Source organism: Anabrus simplex, chromosome 1 (genome assembly GCF_040414725.1).
Source record: "Anabrus simplex isolate iqAnaSimp1 chromosome 1, ASM4041472v1, whole genome shotgun sequence".
Lineage (NCBI taxonomy): Eukaryota > Metazoa > Arthropoda > Insecta > Orthoptera > Tettigoniidae > Anabrus > Anabrus simplex.
Genome location: NC_090265.1, coordinates 1,746,938,014 through 1,746,956,437, shown reverse-complemented (window position 1 = coordinate 1,746,956,437; position 18,424 = coordinate 1,746,938,014). Strand labels below are relative to the sequence as shown.

At 39.5% G+C, this 18,424-nt stretch overlaps 1 protein-coding gene across 2 annotated transcripts in view; it reads left to right on the top strand.

Annotated features, from left to right (window-relative positions):
- The first annotated feature begins 3,028 nt into the window (after positions 1-3,028).
- Positions 3,029-18,424, top strand: part of tkv (thickveins) — a 156,672-nt gene continuing 141,276 nt past the window's right edge. Inside the window, exon 1 of one of the 2 annotated variants that reach the window (XM_067155146.2) lies at positions 3,029-3,144. In XM_067155146.2, coding sequence (XP_067011247.1) covers positions 3,057-3,144 — 88 coding nt within the window. In that variant the 5' untranslated portion in view covers positions 3,029-3,056. The remainder of the gene's footprint in view (positions 3,145-18,424) is intronic. The other variant, XM_067155147.2, reaches the window with a different exon arrangement.

The following is an 18,424-nucleotide window of genomic DNA, read 5'->3' as shown; positions in this document are numbered from 1 at the left end:
CAGTAAATTCGTAAGGATACAGATGCAGGTCCCTTTTGATAACAACAATCTCTTAATTCCCACTTGCACAGATAAATGGCATTGATATTTCACTGGACTTCATTCCAGACTTTCCTTCACTCGAGAAATGTTTTCTGGTGTTCAAACTCTTCTCAGATAGTTATTCACTAAAGAGCCTGTTTCATGCCAATTTGCCACTAAGTTCTGCATTGCAGACTTGCTGGTAGTTTTGCCAAAACACTTCCACTCTTAAACTCTTGCGCAAACAGTTCCACACAGGTTTTGCATAACACTCGGCAGTGAACATGCGCTGTTTTATCGTGAGCATCTTTTCTTGCTGCATTCAACTGGTTACTGAATACGTCTGCTCCTCTCGCTCACTGACACGTAATGACACAGTGACATACTTGGGAAATGCACACATATAGGCGTGACAGCAACCGTTTGGTGTATCAAAATCACGGTTTCCAGCATTTCATGTGATGCACAGTTCTGTTAATTAACAAGGGTCAATTCCATGTCAGACTTGTAAATATTTTTCAATTGAGTCTGTGGTGTGAGCATATGTGATGAATTCTGAAAAATCATGGCCCATATCCATGATATTTGCAAAAATATATGTATATCATGAGAATATTTAGTGAGTTGGTTCATGGTGTGAATTACTATACCAGTCATATCCTATTCCATGAACTATGGGCAATGGCTGAGTGGCGTAGTAAGTGGTCCTAACATTCAGGATACCAGTTGCCATGAAATAGGAGTGGGCATCTCGGGCATATTCTGAACATGAGCCTTGGCCTTCCTTTCTGCTCAGGTGGCTAGGACTATACAATCCATCGGTAACATCCTGCTTCACAAAATTCACTGAGCTCAGAATATTTTAAGCAAGCCATGGATCCATTTGAGAAGTGAGGGACTCCTTGGAAACAACTTGACGAACAAATTGGAATTTGATAAAGAGCTGTCAAAACTGTAGTAACTGGGTTTATGGAAGAAAGAAAGTAGAACTGACTGAGTCAGCAAAGAGGATGCGTCTGAGAGGTGTAAAGTGGCAGGGAGAGATTCACTTAGGTAGTAAAATAGTAAGCAGTTTGACCTTTGCCAATGACTTGGTCTTAATGGCAGACTGTGGTATTAGAAATAGATGCAGTGAGTATGCTATTAAAATTACAATTTCCAAGACTAAAGTGATGTCAGTAGCAAAGAAACTATCAAATTGGGAATACAGAACTGGAACCAGTAGATCATTTCAAGTATTTAGAACGTGTATTCTCTCGAGATATTAGTATAGTAAGTGAAATTGAATCAATGTGCAGCAAAGCTAATTCAATAAACTCCCAGTTGCAATCAACAGTATTCTGTAAGAAAGAAGTTAGTTCCCAGACAAAACTCTCTACACCAGTCTGTTTTCTGAACCATTTTGCTATATGTCATTGAAAGCTGGGTGGACTCATGATGTCTTATTCCTTATGAAGTAATAGACATGAAGGCAGTGAGAATATTCGCTGGTACAAACAGGTGGGAACAATGACAGGAGGGTACTTGGATTGAGGCGATAAAGGCTAAGTTGGGAATGAACTCTGTGGATAAAGCGGTACACATAAACCAATTTCAGTGTTGCTGGGTTCATGTTAGGCGAATGGAGGAGGATAAGTTACCCAGGAGAATACTGGATTCGGTCATTAAGGATAAGAGAAGTAGATAGAGACCAAGACAATGTTGGTTAGACTCGGTTTGTAATGATTAATACATAAGAGGTATGGATATAAACGAGGCCACAGAGCTAGCAACAAATAGAGGATTGTGGAGGCATTTAGTAAATTCACAGAGGTTTGCAGACTGAATGCTGAGAGGCATAAAAGTCAGTAATGAAGATGTATGTGTGTATATAAACGAGGACTCCTCTTTCTCCTAACACCTCAGTATGTTTTGAAGGATTCTTCCCTACAATTGCTGTTGCCATAAGACCTATCTGTGTCGGTGCGACGTAAAGCCCCGAGCAAAAAAAAAAAAAAAAAAAAAAAAATCCCTACAATTGTAACATCTGGTAATATTAATTCTTATTACTAATGTATGAAATGGTATTTTTCTGTTAGGGTGAGTAGTAGGTCAGAATGGTACACCACTGGCCTTCTGAAAACAAGTTGGCAGGTTTGATTCTAGTTCAGTGAGGGTGGTATTTAAAGTTACTCATATACGCCAGCCTCGTATAGGTCAAGTTACTGGCATGTAAAAGAACTCCTGCGAGACAAAATTCTGCCGCCCCAATGTATTCGAAAACCATAAAAGTGGATGTAAAACCAATATGGTAACATTACTATTTTGGTTTCTGCCGCGTCAGTTTACGTTTGTTAATTCGTCTGTTGACAGTAACGTACATATGTGAAGTGCCTTGTGCTTAAATTAAAATAAATAACTACCGAGCTCGATAGCTGCAGTCGCTTAAATGCGGCCAGTATCCAGTATTCGGGAGATAGTGGGTTCGAACCCCACTGTCGACAGCCCTGAAGATGGTTTTCCATTTTCACACCAGGCAAATGCTGGGGCTGTACCTTAATTAAGGCCACGGCCGCTTCCTTCCCAATCCTAACCCTTTCCTCTCCCATCGTCGTCATAAGACCTATCTGTGTCGGTGCGACGTAAAGCCAATAGCAAAAAATAAATAGAAAAAAAATAATAACTCTTGCTTCGGATAGGACGAGGAAGCTTCATTGTTGAGAGATGTATGTTTAATTCCTGGCTCTGCTAGCGGCTACCCGTGGTGTTATTTCGTCATAATATTCGTTCAGTATGCGATAGCAGTATATGCACATATGAATTTAACCTGTTTTATTTATTGTCAGAATCCCGTATAAATACTGTAACACCTAAATCCGGAGCAATCTTAAAGTTTTGGTGATTCAAACCTAACCGCGATGAATAATACGTCGACTTTTAGTATCGATTCGAAGTGGACTATTGGACCTTCCTCCGAAATCGTTGTTTTCTGTGCTCTCTGGGAGCAGTGACGTCGGATCCCCGGATGGACGAATGAACTTGTATCAGAGAAGAAAATGGCCGCGATGGTTGGAAGCTCCGATTGGGGCGGTAAAGCGGGATTACTTCTCGGATTAAGTGTTGTTTTAGGCCAAGGAGATTCTGGTGAGTAACATCAAGTCAGAAGCTTATATCTTGTTTTTTTTTGTAATGGCATTTGGTGAAAATGTTTGTGTTCTGGAGATGTCTTCTGTGTTATGCTTTTGTATTGCTTCTGAGCTCCAGTGTTTACTGTAGGCTCGAATGCTATCAAGTGTTGTTTCGTTATTTTCTAACCGTATGTGTGGAACACTGTTTGTTTATTAATCCACGAGATTAGAGCAAGTCTGTTTAGTATGTGTATAATTCTCTTTATGTCAACGATCCGGGCTAATTGCATTCCCCCCCTCCCTCCGTTTGTCATTTGCGTGTGTATTGAGATTTGGGCAGCAGTGAAGTGTTTTTCTTTTCAATAATACGTATCGTGTAGGAATACACATGTACAATATGCACATTGTTGTTAGGTACCTACCTATGTCCGTGATTTTTTTCGTCATCCTTCGCGTAATTTATCCAAGTTCCTACAACAATCGAACTTGTCAGCGTTAACGATTTGATTATAAAAAAACTGTACTGGTGACAGTTGTTTGACATGTGAAAATTTTATATAGGCTATATAATAGATAAGCTGTGCTGGGAGCAGCATTAGATACATGTGAATATTTTCAAGGTGTACAAGAAGAAAACTTTTAATCTAAATCATTGTAAGCTGTTAAAATGTGGGATATGTTAATTTATTTCGGAGGTTTTATTTTGGTATTTTTAATTTCTGTTATCCTTTTTGACTTCGTTGTTTTGATTCTGATATTTGATAATTTTGTTTTTGATATTGTGAAGTCATCAGTACAACTATTAGACTAATATGCATTGGAATTCATTGCACTGATGGCTTCACAACATAAAAGTTAAATTAACATAAAATCAAATGGTTTCTTGCAAGAGCTACAGGCCTACATACTTCAATTTCATTTGAATCTATTTTCCATAACACAGTAGCTTATATATTGATAAAACACAAATATCCATTTTAATTTATATACAATAAATACATTCTGATTTTGTGGATTAATAATATTTTAATCCTGCTTGAAACCTTTCGCAATTCAGTCTTATCGTGATATATTATAGAGTAACATACCCCTCACATATGGGCTCTGGTTCACCTTTTCAGCTTGGTGGAAGCTTGTATGGTAATCATTTGTTTCTTTTGTTGTGTATGTGAATATTTGTTGTTTGTGTACAATAAAGTTTGTTAAGAAGGAAAACATTCTTTCTTCAGTGTTAACTTGGTTAACACAACTTATATTTTTCAGTTAGTCAAAAACACAAAATGTAATCTTTAAAATATGAACAATTATAATTTTATGTATGTTACAGTGTTACAGTTTGTGTTTTTTGACAGGCTGAGATACAGTAAGTTGTATATTTAATAAAGAGATAACAAAATAGTGTCATAAGATAAGATTTTTATCTCATTACCCATGTGAGAGTGTATATTACTCCATAGTATACTTACAGTAATAAATTTGTATCTAGAGTTTTTGATAGTCGTTTTAATAAAATATTCCAGATGCTACACTTTCACAAGCATAATTAATATGATTCTTCCAAGGCCTAGGTCTGTCTAGAACAAAGCTAGGAGTTTAGTAGAATTTTGTTTGAAGGTAACTTGGATGCCATTTAGTTAAATACCTATGTTGTCGTTGCAGTTCCTTTTAAAATTTTCATCACATTTGTTTTGGGAGGATTCACCCTAGGGAAATTGTAAGTGAAAATTCTGTTACATTTTAAGGATGCACTAAGATTAATTTTTTTTTTTGCCATTGATTCTCTGCATTTTCCCCAAGTACTGTAATAACACAGGTCAACAAATTTTGACTTTTTGTCTGGGGTTTGCATGAAAATACGAGTTTCTGACTAAATCGATTGCGCTGATCACGAATCTGGAACCTGCTTCTCTGCAGCACTTCAGATGTTTCCGTCATCATCATCAGCATCATCGAAATCTGTAGGCCTACTCAATGAAATTGGTAAGTAATTAGAGAAAGATGGAGGCAAAATGGAACAACAAAATGGTAAAAAGAATAGTAATGTGACACACATATGAATTAGAAGCAGCAGATATTATGATTTGGGTATGTACCGGGTGGAGGTATTACTTCCATTTACATTTGTCTGTGAAGTAACACTTGATGTCCTTCCTTTTGTGTGTGTCACTTCCTCACATGCGATACACCAGCAGTCGGACATTGTGTTAATTCCCCACTGACCTTGATAACAATGTTCCAGAGTTTTAAGTTCCTGATGGAACCGTTCACCATGTTCCTCTGATGTGTCATCCAAATTGTCTAGGTTTGACATTAGAAAATGTAGTTTTAGGGAGACCTTACATCCTAACTGTTAAAACGACTGTAGCATATCTTCCACTAATTTCTTGAAATGAGGCTGCTTATTCTGGCAAAGGAAACGATTCACAACATTATTTAAACTTCTCCAAGCTTACTGTTCTATTTCCGTCATTGTACGTTTTCAAAGTCTTCATCAGACATCAACTTGCATATAGGCCTATCCAATTGCAAGAGACAATTCTCATGGTTGGTCCGTATTGAAGCTGACTATAAGCAAATTATCACAAAATTATTTGTTCTATTGTAGCACGTGGCTTGTATTAAATAGGTGGTACAGTAGAATAAATTATTTTGTGATAATTTGCTTGTAGGCCTATCCAGTCCAACAAATGTTCTATGAAGTAACACCACTCACAACAACGCATGTAGCAGCTTCTAGCTCTCGTAGTTGCTCAACTGTTGATTTGGGAATTGGTTACACAGGTATGGGAAACAGTTACCTGTTTTGCCCAGTGCTTTCACATGCAGCTTCATCAGTCCTAATTCGATGTGCAGTGGAGGCAATAAAATGTGATCTGGATTAACCAAATGCTCATTCACAATGTTTTTCGATCCCGCTATCAAGTTTTCCCTCTTAGGCCACCGTCTCCTACTCCAATGCTCTACTGTCCCATTCATACAGATAGCAAGGCATTTTGGTGTACCCTCTTTGCTGAGTGAGAAGGATGTCAATCCCTTTAAAATTGACACATATAAGCCACTGATCTTCTTCATACTTCACATTTTGAAGTAGTAGTTTCATGGTACTGTAGTCCGGCTCCATGGCTAAAAGGTTAGCGTGCTGTCCTTAGGTCACAGGGGTTCCGGGTTCAATTCCCAGCAGGGTTGGGAATTTTAACCATAATTGGTTAATTCCCCTGGCACGGGGACTGGGTGTATGTGTCGTCTTCATCATTTCATCCTTATCACAATGCCCAGGTCGCCTACGGATGTCAAAACAAAAGAACTGCATCAGGCCCCTCCGGAGGCCACATGCCATTAAATTATTTGTGGTACTGTACGTCTCTTTTAAGTGCACTGAATACGCACTTGGAATTGATGCTAGCTCATTTCCAGTATGTAGTAATACGGCTTTCAATGATTTGAAGAATCTGTCAATATCCTCCATTGCTTACTGTCATAAGTTTGAGCTCCCATTTTCATCACTAATCTGGCGATGTCTTTGCAGAATACCATTAAACTGTCAAAGGTATGCATTGATGTTGGTGGAGAGGGGCTCGGCAGCCCTGGATCATGAAGGACAGGTCTAATCGCCGAATCTAAGTTTTACAAGTAATGAAAATAATTTTTTCCATATTGAAAGAATCTTAGTATAATATAAGAAAAATTATTCTAACTTCAACCTATGCTATACAGTACAAGATGTACCACAAGAATCTAAGTTTGGCCACAAGGTTTTGTTCAGTTTTTTTTTAAAAATCCCCGTTACTTTCGTCATACGGAAGTAATAGTCATCAACGTAATTCTTCTGTTTGTGCCATACCTTGGGAATAGCGAATTTCAAACACTTAATTTTACCTTCACTCCACTTTCTTTGATGCATTTATTACGCACAATGTGTAGAACAAATGACTTATCCTCACCTCCAAGCTTGATGCCAAAATAAGCAAAATATGCTTTCTGAACAAATTCTATTATTTGTCGGCATCCTGTAGTGTACTTATCAAGTAACTTCCACATATTTAATAAAATGGATCTGGGCTGTTCACACAGTGTCTTCCTGGCATTTTGAACACTGCTTCGATGAAATAACACCACTCACAACAACGCACGTTGCAGCTTCTTCTAGCTCTCGCAGTTGCTCAACTGTATACTTCTGTGGCAATAACAGAACATCAGCTTTGAAGATCATTCTCTCCCTCTACTTTACTATTGTACCAACAAGCAATGTTGTTGCCACATGTATAAAAATTACACTACATAACAGATTTTGCAGCCTGCAGTAGGTTGGGAGGAGGGGGTAGCTGTGCAGAGAAAACTGAGGGTGATGGGTAAATGGTATTATTTTCATGTTCAGGGATGTCAGATTAGTAAAAAGAAAAACCAATTACTTTCCAAATCCCAGAACTCAATGGCAACCTTTGTAATGGATGTCATCTGCATAGGATTCGCTGGCAGACTTTACAATCTCTGGCATTTTATTGATATGTTCTAGGTAGAGAAAAGGGCCCAAAATAGTACCTTGTGGATTCCCACAGTGTGTGATTTATAAATAGAATATCTAACTTTCTTTACCTTGTAACCTATTTCATAACTTGCTTCAATGTACTCCTTATGCTGTTATAAATAAGAACATAAATGAAAAGCAATGCCACAAACACGTTAGTGTTCTAGTTTCTGTAGCAATATGTCCTGGATTACACTAACTTATCAAAGGCATGATCAAGATTATTTAAAACATTGACAAAAGTAGGTAAAGCACTAACTTCTGATGTACACCTTTCCTGAATCCATGTTAAAAATTCTAAGAAGAGAATGTTTCCCAAAAAGTGTAAGTAGGCAGTAATTTTCTCTAGGAGTTAACCTAAAGCAGATTTTACAGTTTTTGGTCTGTAGTCGTGTGCCTTTCTTATTTGATTTACTATTTTCCATGCAGATTTAGTCATGTTACTCGATTTTGTAAGCTTTCTAGTACCATTTACAGCTTTCAGTTTAGTTAGAATCTCTGTAGTGGGGTCTAAGAAATTTGTACTCATTGTAAATGGTATTCTGAGTTGGTCAACTTGAAAATCTTGTTTGATTGTCAGGTGAAAGGAGGACCTAACATCAAGGGTTATGGTTCGTTATAACTTACTTTTATTGTTACGTAGTCAAGTATTGTTGAAATGTGTAAAATTTGTCCCTAAAAGAATATGGCAAATTTAAGACCAATTGCTGCAAACTTGGATAGTATCTTACCAACAGTATCTTATTGCAAAATAGCTGTAATGGAGATTCACTTACCTGAGTTCATTATTCATGAAGCATAAGATGTAATCTTACAATAATTTGGCTAGGTTATTAATTACCTGCACATGCTTGCCACTGTTCTTACTTACTTTATACAGTGACCACCACGTAAGAGTTTACAGCGAACTCAAGCGAAGCATGCATTGCGAGCTGATTGGAAGGACAGACTATATTCCCCTAAAACCCTACTGGTCCTTCCAACGAAGACAGCTGCTGTTTTCTTCAACAAAAAAATTAGGAAACGGCATCATTAACTTGAAAAGGAGGCAACAATTTTCCTTTTCTTAACTTAATATCATAGCAGCTACTGAGAAAGTTAATTCCATCTGACCATCTTTGAAGAAAATTGTGACGTTTCATAATTCGTCTTCTGTTTTTTTTAGCTTATCATTCTTCTAATTTCGCTTTCCAGGGCCTCATCTGTAGACTGATTGTTCCGATAGACTTTCTGTATCAAATTTCACCACAAATAAAAGTCGCACACACTGAAATTGTAGAATGAGCTGGCATAATTCGCTTGTAATTATCCGATCACCAACACATTGCAGCCATAGAATTACGTACAATGTGGGCTGTAGTACCATTGTGCTGAAAGTAGCCGTAGTTCCTCAGTCAACATGTTAAAGGGATGCAAAATAGTGTCTTAGGTATTGTTTGTTCATAAAAAATAGAGGTCCTGTTATTCTTCGTTTACTAACTGCTCACCAAATGCCCACGTTCGTGTCCTGAAGAGGCATTTCGTGTATCCTGTGGGGATTTTCAGTGTCCCATGTCAAGTGTTTTAAGAATACCAAACTTCATCAGACATGATTAAAAGCAAAAGATCTAACTTAAATCTCAGTCATGCAACGATTGATTGTAGCAACTACCGGCAGAAGTTTACGCGAGAGGCACAATCTGCAGCATTTTACGTGAATGCCACGGAACTTTATCAGGAAAAAAATTCATAACATTAATTTAAGCACTTTTAGCACTGAGGTGGGAGACATAGCCTACCACAATTCTGTGTTGGGTTTATGAGGTTAACGTGAAGTCTGGCTTCAAGTTTTTTGTCGGTTAAAAAGCCCTCTATAAGGCATTTTTCTGTTTAAGATGGTCCAGTTGAGCGCCACTTTTCAAACAAGGCACGGACATGTGGTTTTAATCGTATAGAACTTTCATCGCATTAATGCACCACAACCTATAAAACATAATCTTTCTAAGTTAATTGACACAGCAGTTTTTTATTAAAAGGAAAGTTTTGGGAAATGGGCCATCAAGTAGAAGGTTGCAAATTTTTAACTATAAGCATGATATTTTTAATAGTTTTCCCAGAAAATCATATTATTCACAAATTAAAAATCAGCCATAGTGTGAATCCATGGCATACAGTGAATTGTGATAATTTTGATTCAAATTGGAAGTTAGTGTCGTCTTTAGTGAGATTGATGAGTGTATTGTTGATAATTATTAACCTTATGATGTAAGTAAATTACACTTTCGATGTTATATACATGTCAGTTTTACAGAATCATAGCAGGTATTATGAAATTTCCTTTTTGTATATATTTGTATATATTTGTATATTTGTATATATTCTCCGACCGCACTTGCAGATGACCACATGAATCTGGAAGGGAAAACAAAATACTTATTCCCATCAGAATTTCTGCATGAACAATATTTTTATCTAGCTTTACCTCGCTCGATCTCATTCCCTTGCACAAACCGGCATCAATATTTAGATTGTAAAGAAGAATATTACAACGCACACAACTTAAATGTCTCAACTTGTGAGGCAGTATGCTTGAAGGATGAAGGAAGGAAGTTCAGAAACGTCGTATTGAAAATGAAAATCCACAGCCTGCTTCCAGACATTTGACAGGGTCAGGGATGGCATGAATGAAGCCCCTATTTAACGGGGAAGATAGAATTGTGCCAGCTGCCGATGCCTGTCGCACTCCTGGGGCAAAGATTGACTGACTGACAAATGAAATGATGTTGGAGAGTGTTGCTAGAATGAGAAATGACAGGGAAAACCGGAGTACCCAGAAAAAACCTGTCCCGCCTCCACAAATCTCACATGGAGTGGCCAGGATTTGAACCACGGAACCCAGTGGTGAGAGGCCGGTGTGCTGCCACCTGAACTACAGAGGTTCTTAGAAACGTATTCTATGGAGTAAATTCTAATGTATAGTCACAAAAAAAAAAAAAAAAAACCCACAAAAAAAAAAAAGAAGAATGAGCGCATGGTATTGTTTGTACCTCGCATTTAATATTTTATAATACTTAATTTTAACTATTATCAAAATATAATTCACCTCTGTTGTGGAAATCTACAGCATCCAGTGATTTCTGAGAAAATTTTAACTGTGATGAACTTATAAAATACTGTGCACCATTCTGTTTTAAGCGACTTTATCTCATCACCTTTCAAAATGTTCAGAACCTGTGGGTTAATGATGTTTATTTGTTCTGCTACTTTCGGAAGAAGAATCTAACTCTCATTACTATGTGAAGAAAACCCAAACTTATCTTGTACGTTATATTTTGAAATCTGGTTTTGTGAAATCTCAATAATATTAGATTGTTGTTTTCAATTTCCTGTCATTTATATGTCAATTTATGATTTTCTTTCCTAAGTGCATGTCCTCAGTTGTTGCAACTCGTTTGATCATCTCAATGAACTCAAATTATAAGAATTCTCTTATTTTTTATTTTATTTTATTTATTGATAAATAGGGTTCCAGAGAGCAAGAGCTCTGTCAAGAGGAACAATACATAGATAATCCCAACAATGGCGGATTAGCGCATAAGGTCTAAACGTGAAAGAGTAATTCTAGTGGTTTTACATATACTTTAAGTATCACAATTTACCTAATGGATAGGATTATATTAAGTGGATTGTTATCAGAGTAACAATACAGGAGGAACAACTTTTTGACTTTTAAGATTTGGAAATGGAAATATCAGAGAAATAACCGTTACACATTTATAGTGCCTAACAGGTATTTCTTAAGCTTATTACGAAATGGCAAGGTTTTAGAGATGATTGCTATGTTGTCAGGAATGCTGTTATATTCAGATATTAGTAAGTGTTGCACTCCCTTAGTGCCAAACCTTGTTGTATAATTTTGATGAACATGTAATTTATTTTTTTGCCTTGTCTTATATGAATGGATGTCAGTGACTTTGGGAAATTTCTGAGTTGGTGAACATTTTATTATGCAAGACTTTATGGATAAGAAGTGATGCATTTAATGAGATTAATTTCTTAAGAGGTAATATATTTGTTTTAGAGTACATTTTATTTCGAGAATATAGTTGATGAAATCCATACATAAATCTAATAACTGTTTTGTAAGACCTCCAAAGTATTTAAGTTATTCTGGGTTGCTTTGCCCCAAATGAAACACAAGTAGGAAAGTCGAGATTGTATCATTGTGAAATAAATTAGACGAAGAGTGTCAATTGTTAGTAGGTACTTAATCTTGCCAATGATACCAACCAAGACAGAGATTTTATTTTTTACATTTAATATATGTCATGAATATCATAACAGAGAGCAAACGGTTATACTGTTTTGGCTCATGCAATATGGTGGCTACGCGTGTCTGTTTGCTTCAACTCTGTCAGCATATTGGTGATGTGTTTTATCCTGTTGTGTTTCCATTGGGTGGCACTTATAGGTTGCTGATACGGTAACGGGCACCAAACTTGGCTTCAGTGAGCGAATTCATTGCAGTATGTGTCGTCATCCCTCTTTGTCCATTTAAGTCCCACAAGCACCAAGCACCAAAGAAAAGGCCATATACCTCCCATGTAAAATGAACTGTGGTTGGACATAGTTCAATGTCATGCCAATAGGTGAAGATGCGGACGACAAGATGGCAAATATGGTGCAATGACTTCATTCCAAGAAACATAATTTTCTTTAAAAAGTTCAGAATTCGTGGTTGTAAGAGTTTCATTGTATTTTTCTTGTATATATCTAGTGTCGATTTCAGCTGCTGAAAAGTTGTTTTCTCAATATCACTGTGAATGACACACAGAATAGGGATTTTATGTATATAGATACAAACTTAAATAGCAACATATAACAGGGTAAACATGATGGGTCAGTGTCAGAGGAGGGAGCAGGAGAAAGAGTGGAAAGGTGAAAATGCAGTAGTACAAAGACATTATCAATCAGTCACCACTAATCTGCATTTAGGGCTGGCACCAACGTGGCATATTCACTATAAATTGGTTACCTGCTGATTTCAAAGTAGTTGGAAATTTATCGAACATCTTCCTTGGCGAAATTATTCCAATCCCTAATTCCTCTCCCTATAACAAATATTTTCCCCAATTCGTCCTCCTGAATCCCAACATTATCTTCATGTTATGATCTTTTCCTACTTCAATCCCTAATTATTCTTCCTATACCAAATATTTAATCCCAATTTGTCCTCCTGAATTCCATCATTATCTTCATGTTACAATCTTTTCTACTCCAATCCCTAATTCTCCTTCCCATAACAAATATTTGCCCCAATTCGTCCTCTTGAATTCCATCATTATCTTCATATTGTCTTTCCTCCTTTCAAAAGCTCTTCCCAACCTTATTCATCCACTAATATCATATTATGCCATCTCTCCACTGACAGCTGACACTGACATACCTCTCGATTTAACAACTAGTCTCCTTACTCCCAAGTCTTCCCAGCCCAAAGTTTGCAAAATTTTTGTAACACCAGCAGTCACCCAGAACAAATTGTGTTGCTTCTCTTTGGATCTTTTTCAGATCTTTTATCAAGACCTGCTGAGGGTTCTGTGCACTGGAACTGCACTCTATTTGACGTCTTACTAGAGACTTTTACACCCTCTCCTTTACGTCCTTACTACAATCACTAAATACCTTCATAACCAAATAAAGAGATGTGTAACCTTTATTTACATCCTTGTTATGTGATTACCTCAGTGCTGATCTTTCCTTACAGTAACACCTAGTTACGTACAGTGGTCACCACAAGGTACTATCATTCCATCAACTCAGAAATTAAAACTGAGATGACTTTTCTCGTAATGAAACTTACAGCCTAACTTTTCAGCTGGTGGTAGTTGTTTTTGTTTTAAGAGGAAGTATGACTAGGTAACCATCCTCTCTGACTTTTCACCCTGTTTACCATTATACTACCATCTACTGTCCATCTCACAACACTGTCGAGGCCTTTTTACAGCGACTGACGATCCTGTACCTTATTTCTTTTTACAGTTTAACATAATCTGCAAAGATCCTTATCTGTGATGTTCTTTACTCATATTATTTACTCATATTATTGGCTTGTGGAACTCCACTTCGTGATCGTTGCAGGATCAGTTTATGCTTCACCTCTTTATGTGGGCTACGCAAAACATTAGAGGACAAGAACAGTGTTCAAATCTTCATTGCCAGCTACAAATAGATTCTCTCCTAATTAATCCCAATTCTTCACAAAAATGGGCTCTCCCATCACCAATGACAGTTTCTTCTACCTCCATCACTTGTTTGTTACTATCCATTATTTACTGTATATTATTCCATTGGACATTTTACCTCTGTTTTTGTCTGGTGTTTCTAGTCTTCTATCCCCCTGTGGGTGGGGGGCAGTAGAATAACATCCATGGTATTCACTGTTTGTTGTAAGAGGTGATTAAAAGGGGCCCAGGGGCTCTTAAATTGGTAGCATGGTTCGGCGACCACAGAGCCCTTAGATGAGTTTTGGCTTTTTTTTTTTCTTTACCACGCACTGACACAGATAGGTCTTATGGCGACGATGGGACAGGGAATGTCTACGAATGGGAAGGAAGCGGCCGTGGCCTTAAGTACAGTCCCAGCATTTGCCTGGTGTGAAAAAGGGAAACCACGGAAAACCATCTTCAGGGCTGCCGTCAGTGGGGTTCGAACCCACTGTCTCCCGGAGATGCGAGGTCACAGCTGCGCGCCTCTAACCACACGGCCAACTCGCCCAGTTGTTTTGGCATTGTTTCCATTTATTATCTCTAGGCTCCTCACTTTCACCTGTACTTTCCGACCTTCCTTGGTCAACTCTTGTCCTTTTCCGCCCCGGACAGTGTTAGGTTTCGAGGGCTATGCTTTCGTTTTCACGTCCTTTGTGGCTGCTTGTCTTTCTATTGCCAATACCTTCATTCTTAAGTGTCACATCTTCCATTTTGCCTCTAATTAGTAAATAGAGGATGGTTGCCTTGTTGTACTTCCTATTAAAACAGTAATCACCACCACGTAGTCTTCTACCTTGTATTCATCTTTATTTTTCTTCCTTTTCGTGTGTTTATCCAGCTTACTATTTTACACTTTCCAATTCGAGATTTAAAATATCTCACAACCCCTTCATGAGTGTTGATGGCCCCCCACCCCCGATGAAGCTGGGAAGCAGATATGAGCTTATCAGAGGTTGAGAATAGATGAGTGTAAAAGAACTGGGATTTATGAGGAGAGAGTGTATCTGTTTGAAGTTGACCGTGTATGAAAATGTGGAGACTGCCATTGTCCTTTATTTTTTTCCCTTGTCTCCTATTTCTGTTGCTCCGTCTTCCTGCATTGACCTGTCATCGTGTTCATCCTTTTTTGTGTTCCTATCTTTCTGTATACACTGAGTGGCCCTCAAAACGGCAGCAATACGGCGAGGCATCAATTCTAAGAGGTGTTGGAATCGTTCTGGAGGGATCTGGAGTGTACACCAGCATCGACAGCATCCCATAAATGCTCGATTGGATTAAGAGGGCCAATCCATGGTCGTGACTTCACCGGTGTGCTCCTTCAACCATCTGCGTGCCACCACAGAGCGGTGACCTGGCGCATTGTCCTGTTGAAACGTGGCATCTGCATCAGGTTACACTAGGGTCAGAAAGGGATGCAGATGGTCTGAAAGAATGTCCGCTTAATGTGCACTTGTCAGCGCTCCCTGCAACCGGACAATGGGGCATGATTGCGACCAAGGGAACGCCGTCCAGACCAGAACTGAGACTCCTACCGCCTGGTCACCATCTTGTTGACACGCAGGGTCCATAGCTTCATGGGGCTTACGCCACACCTTGACGCGCCCATCAGCTCGATACAACTGGAAGCGGGATTCATCGAACCATACCATACGCCGCCACTGTTCCATGGTCCATTGCCGATGTTCGCGGACCCATGCACGTCGTTGAGCTCTGTGTCGAGGTGTGAGCAAAGGGACACGAGTTGGTCGTCGGTTGGTAAAGTCTATGTGATGCAGTTGCCTCCTTACAGTCCTGGTAGAAATGGGTTCCTGACTCCCAACGTTCAACTGGGCGGTGATCTGACTCACTAGCCCGTCAAGCGTCCAGTATGGTTCTGTAGAGGCGATGTTATGTCCGTACGTTAACACCTGTGGTCTTCCCGTGCGGCGGTTTAAGGTAATCGCCCACTACACCGCGGCGCGCAGCGCAGCCGAGAAGAAATTTCTGTGGTCTGCTTCTTGTGAAATGAAATGGCTTAACGCCCACTGCAGGGAGCCGCGCCGCGCGGAACAAGCTTGTGGAATTTCCGCGTCAGAAGCCTCCAGGTTTCTGGAACGGAACTTTTTCCTTTTGGCGCACTTGTGTGGGGAGGGTAGAAGGAAGGACTAACGGAAAGAATGTGGTTTCGGTAGTCCTCGTGAGTCCTCGACTAGTGCCAGCACGCTCGTACCTTCACGCGGTTAGTGGTATTGCGCACTATACGCCTTTCTCGGCGAAAGGTGGTATTTTCTCGCTCTACACACGGCTTTTTTCTTTTTTTTTGCTAGTTGCTTTACGTCGCACCGACACAGATAGGTCTTATGGTCACGATGGGACAGAAAAGGGCTAGGAGTGGGAAGGAAACGGCCGTGGCCTTAATTAAGGTACAGCCCCAGCATTTGCCTGGTGTGAAAATAGGAAACCACGGAAAACCATTTTCAGGGCTGCCGACAGTGGGGTTCGAACCTACTATCTCCCGAATACTGGATACTGGCCGCACTTACGCGACTGCAGCTATCGAGCTCGGTACACACGGCTTAACTTGGTTCTATAGTTCATAGAATTTTTCTTGGGACATACGAAAGTAGTGGGAAAATTTACTTCGGTCCTTTAGTAGATCAGGAAATAAATGGTGAAACTCTCCGTATGTTTCCCTTTTCTCATAAATGTTGTGGACCCAAACTTTTCATTCGCGTTTTCCTTCTTCCTCATTTGCAAGTAGCGCATCCGCAAATAATAAGTCCTCCTCGGAACTGGAACTCATATTTCTGTGTGAGCTGCACTTCCCCAACTGGTGAGACGCGGTGCGGCGCGGTGAGGTGTGGTGTATGGGCGAAGTCTCGGAAAATGGCCCGTGGAATGCGGCGCGGTTCCCTACAGGTGGGCGATTACCTTTACACGGGTGGTAACATTCTCTCTGCGATATTGAAGATCCACCCTCGACACTGTTGACCTGGGAAATCCGAATTCGCGTGTAATCTCCGCAATGCTATGACCTATGCGCCGTGTGCCGATGATCATCCGACGTTGAAAGTCGGTTAACTCGCGACGTGTTGCCGTCTTCACGACTCTGGTGTTTGTGACAGACTGCTCAGCTAGCCGCAACGCTCAGCGGTCATACACGGCACATTTTCTAATGGGACTCCCCTTCCCATGACTTTTGGCTACTCAGTGTATGACTTACCTGATGATGTGTGAGGCGAACATTGACAAGACGTGGTTCATGTTGTAAAAGGTCTGGAACATGTCTCTTGGCTCTGTGTATTACAGAAGTAACAATATTGTTGTCTTTAAGGTCAAAGCAACACAAATACCAGCCTCTCTTACAGATATTATGAGACAAAAAATATATATTACAAATTGATATGCTATATCTGAATGTCCTAACCTGCAGCCCCTCTCTTCTCCCACAAAATAGAAAGACCAGAAAGAGGACCGTCACTCCACAATTTGATCAGCTAGCAGCTCTTGATTTCCAAGATACCAGGATTGTATGTCTAATGTCACTATCAATGTCTTTATATAATACTGGGCTGCCTGGCTCATATGGTTGAGCACTACCCTTCCGAGGTCAAGCTGGTGGGTTTGATCGTCAGTGTAATGGTATTTCAAGGTGCTCGTATACACCAGACTTGATTCGGTAGATTTATCGATATGTTAAACAAATTCTGGGGAACAAAATTACAGTACCTCGATATTTGCAAAAATCATAAAAATAAGTTGATGGGATGTATAGAACCAATAACATTGTCATCTTTATGTAGCCCGTCTGGTGGCAGTGATCATTAAGGAGTCATGTCTATGTGGTCGATACCTTGGTTAGCCAGTTCGAATTTCGTTGGTGGAAACAATTTTCACTGTCAGAATGTAGGCTGCCGGGGTAGGTGAGGTTATGGTAGGTGTACAGTTTCTTACCAGTAGATTGTGTAGTAGATTTTCTCTTATCTTTAAATGCATGTTTCGACAATAAACATATGTTGTCGTGTAGTTAACCATGTTGAATAAGTGTTAGATTGTGCCCTTATAATCACCGTTATTGAGTGCGTCATGTTAATCACGTTTCTTACTGACAAAGTACAGAGCTCTACTCACGATCACGACTGAGCCTTACAGGACAGAGGATGGGGCAAAGAAGGTGTCGTCTACCTTCAGGTGGCTTGCTCATCCCTTGAGGGGGTGGGGGGAATACAGCTTGCCTTTCTCATTAGCTCGCTAGGCTTGAGTTTGCCGTAAACTCTTGTTTGGTGGTCACTGTATCCTCCTAATAGCCTTACAGTCCTAAACGAAAAGAAAATTTTAATCCATTTTACACAGTAATGTATTAGTATAGAGACTTTTATGGATGACGATACAAACGTTAGCACTAGTTTCAATCCTTGTAGCTCATTCAAAATGCTGCACACATGGGAGTTACAAAGTAACTGCTAAATGTTGTATCGGCAGGTAGGGCTGTCTCGGACGGTTGAGGGGCTGGCCTACTGACAATGTACAGGTTCGATCCTGTCTCA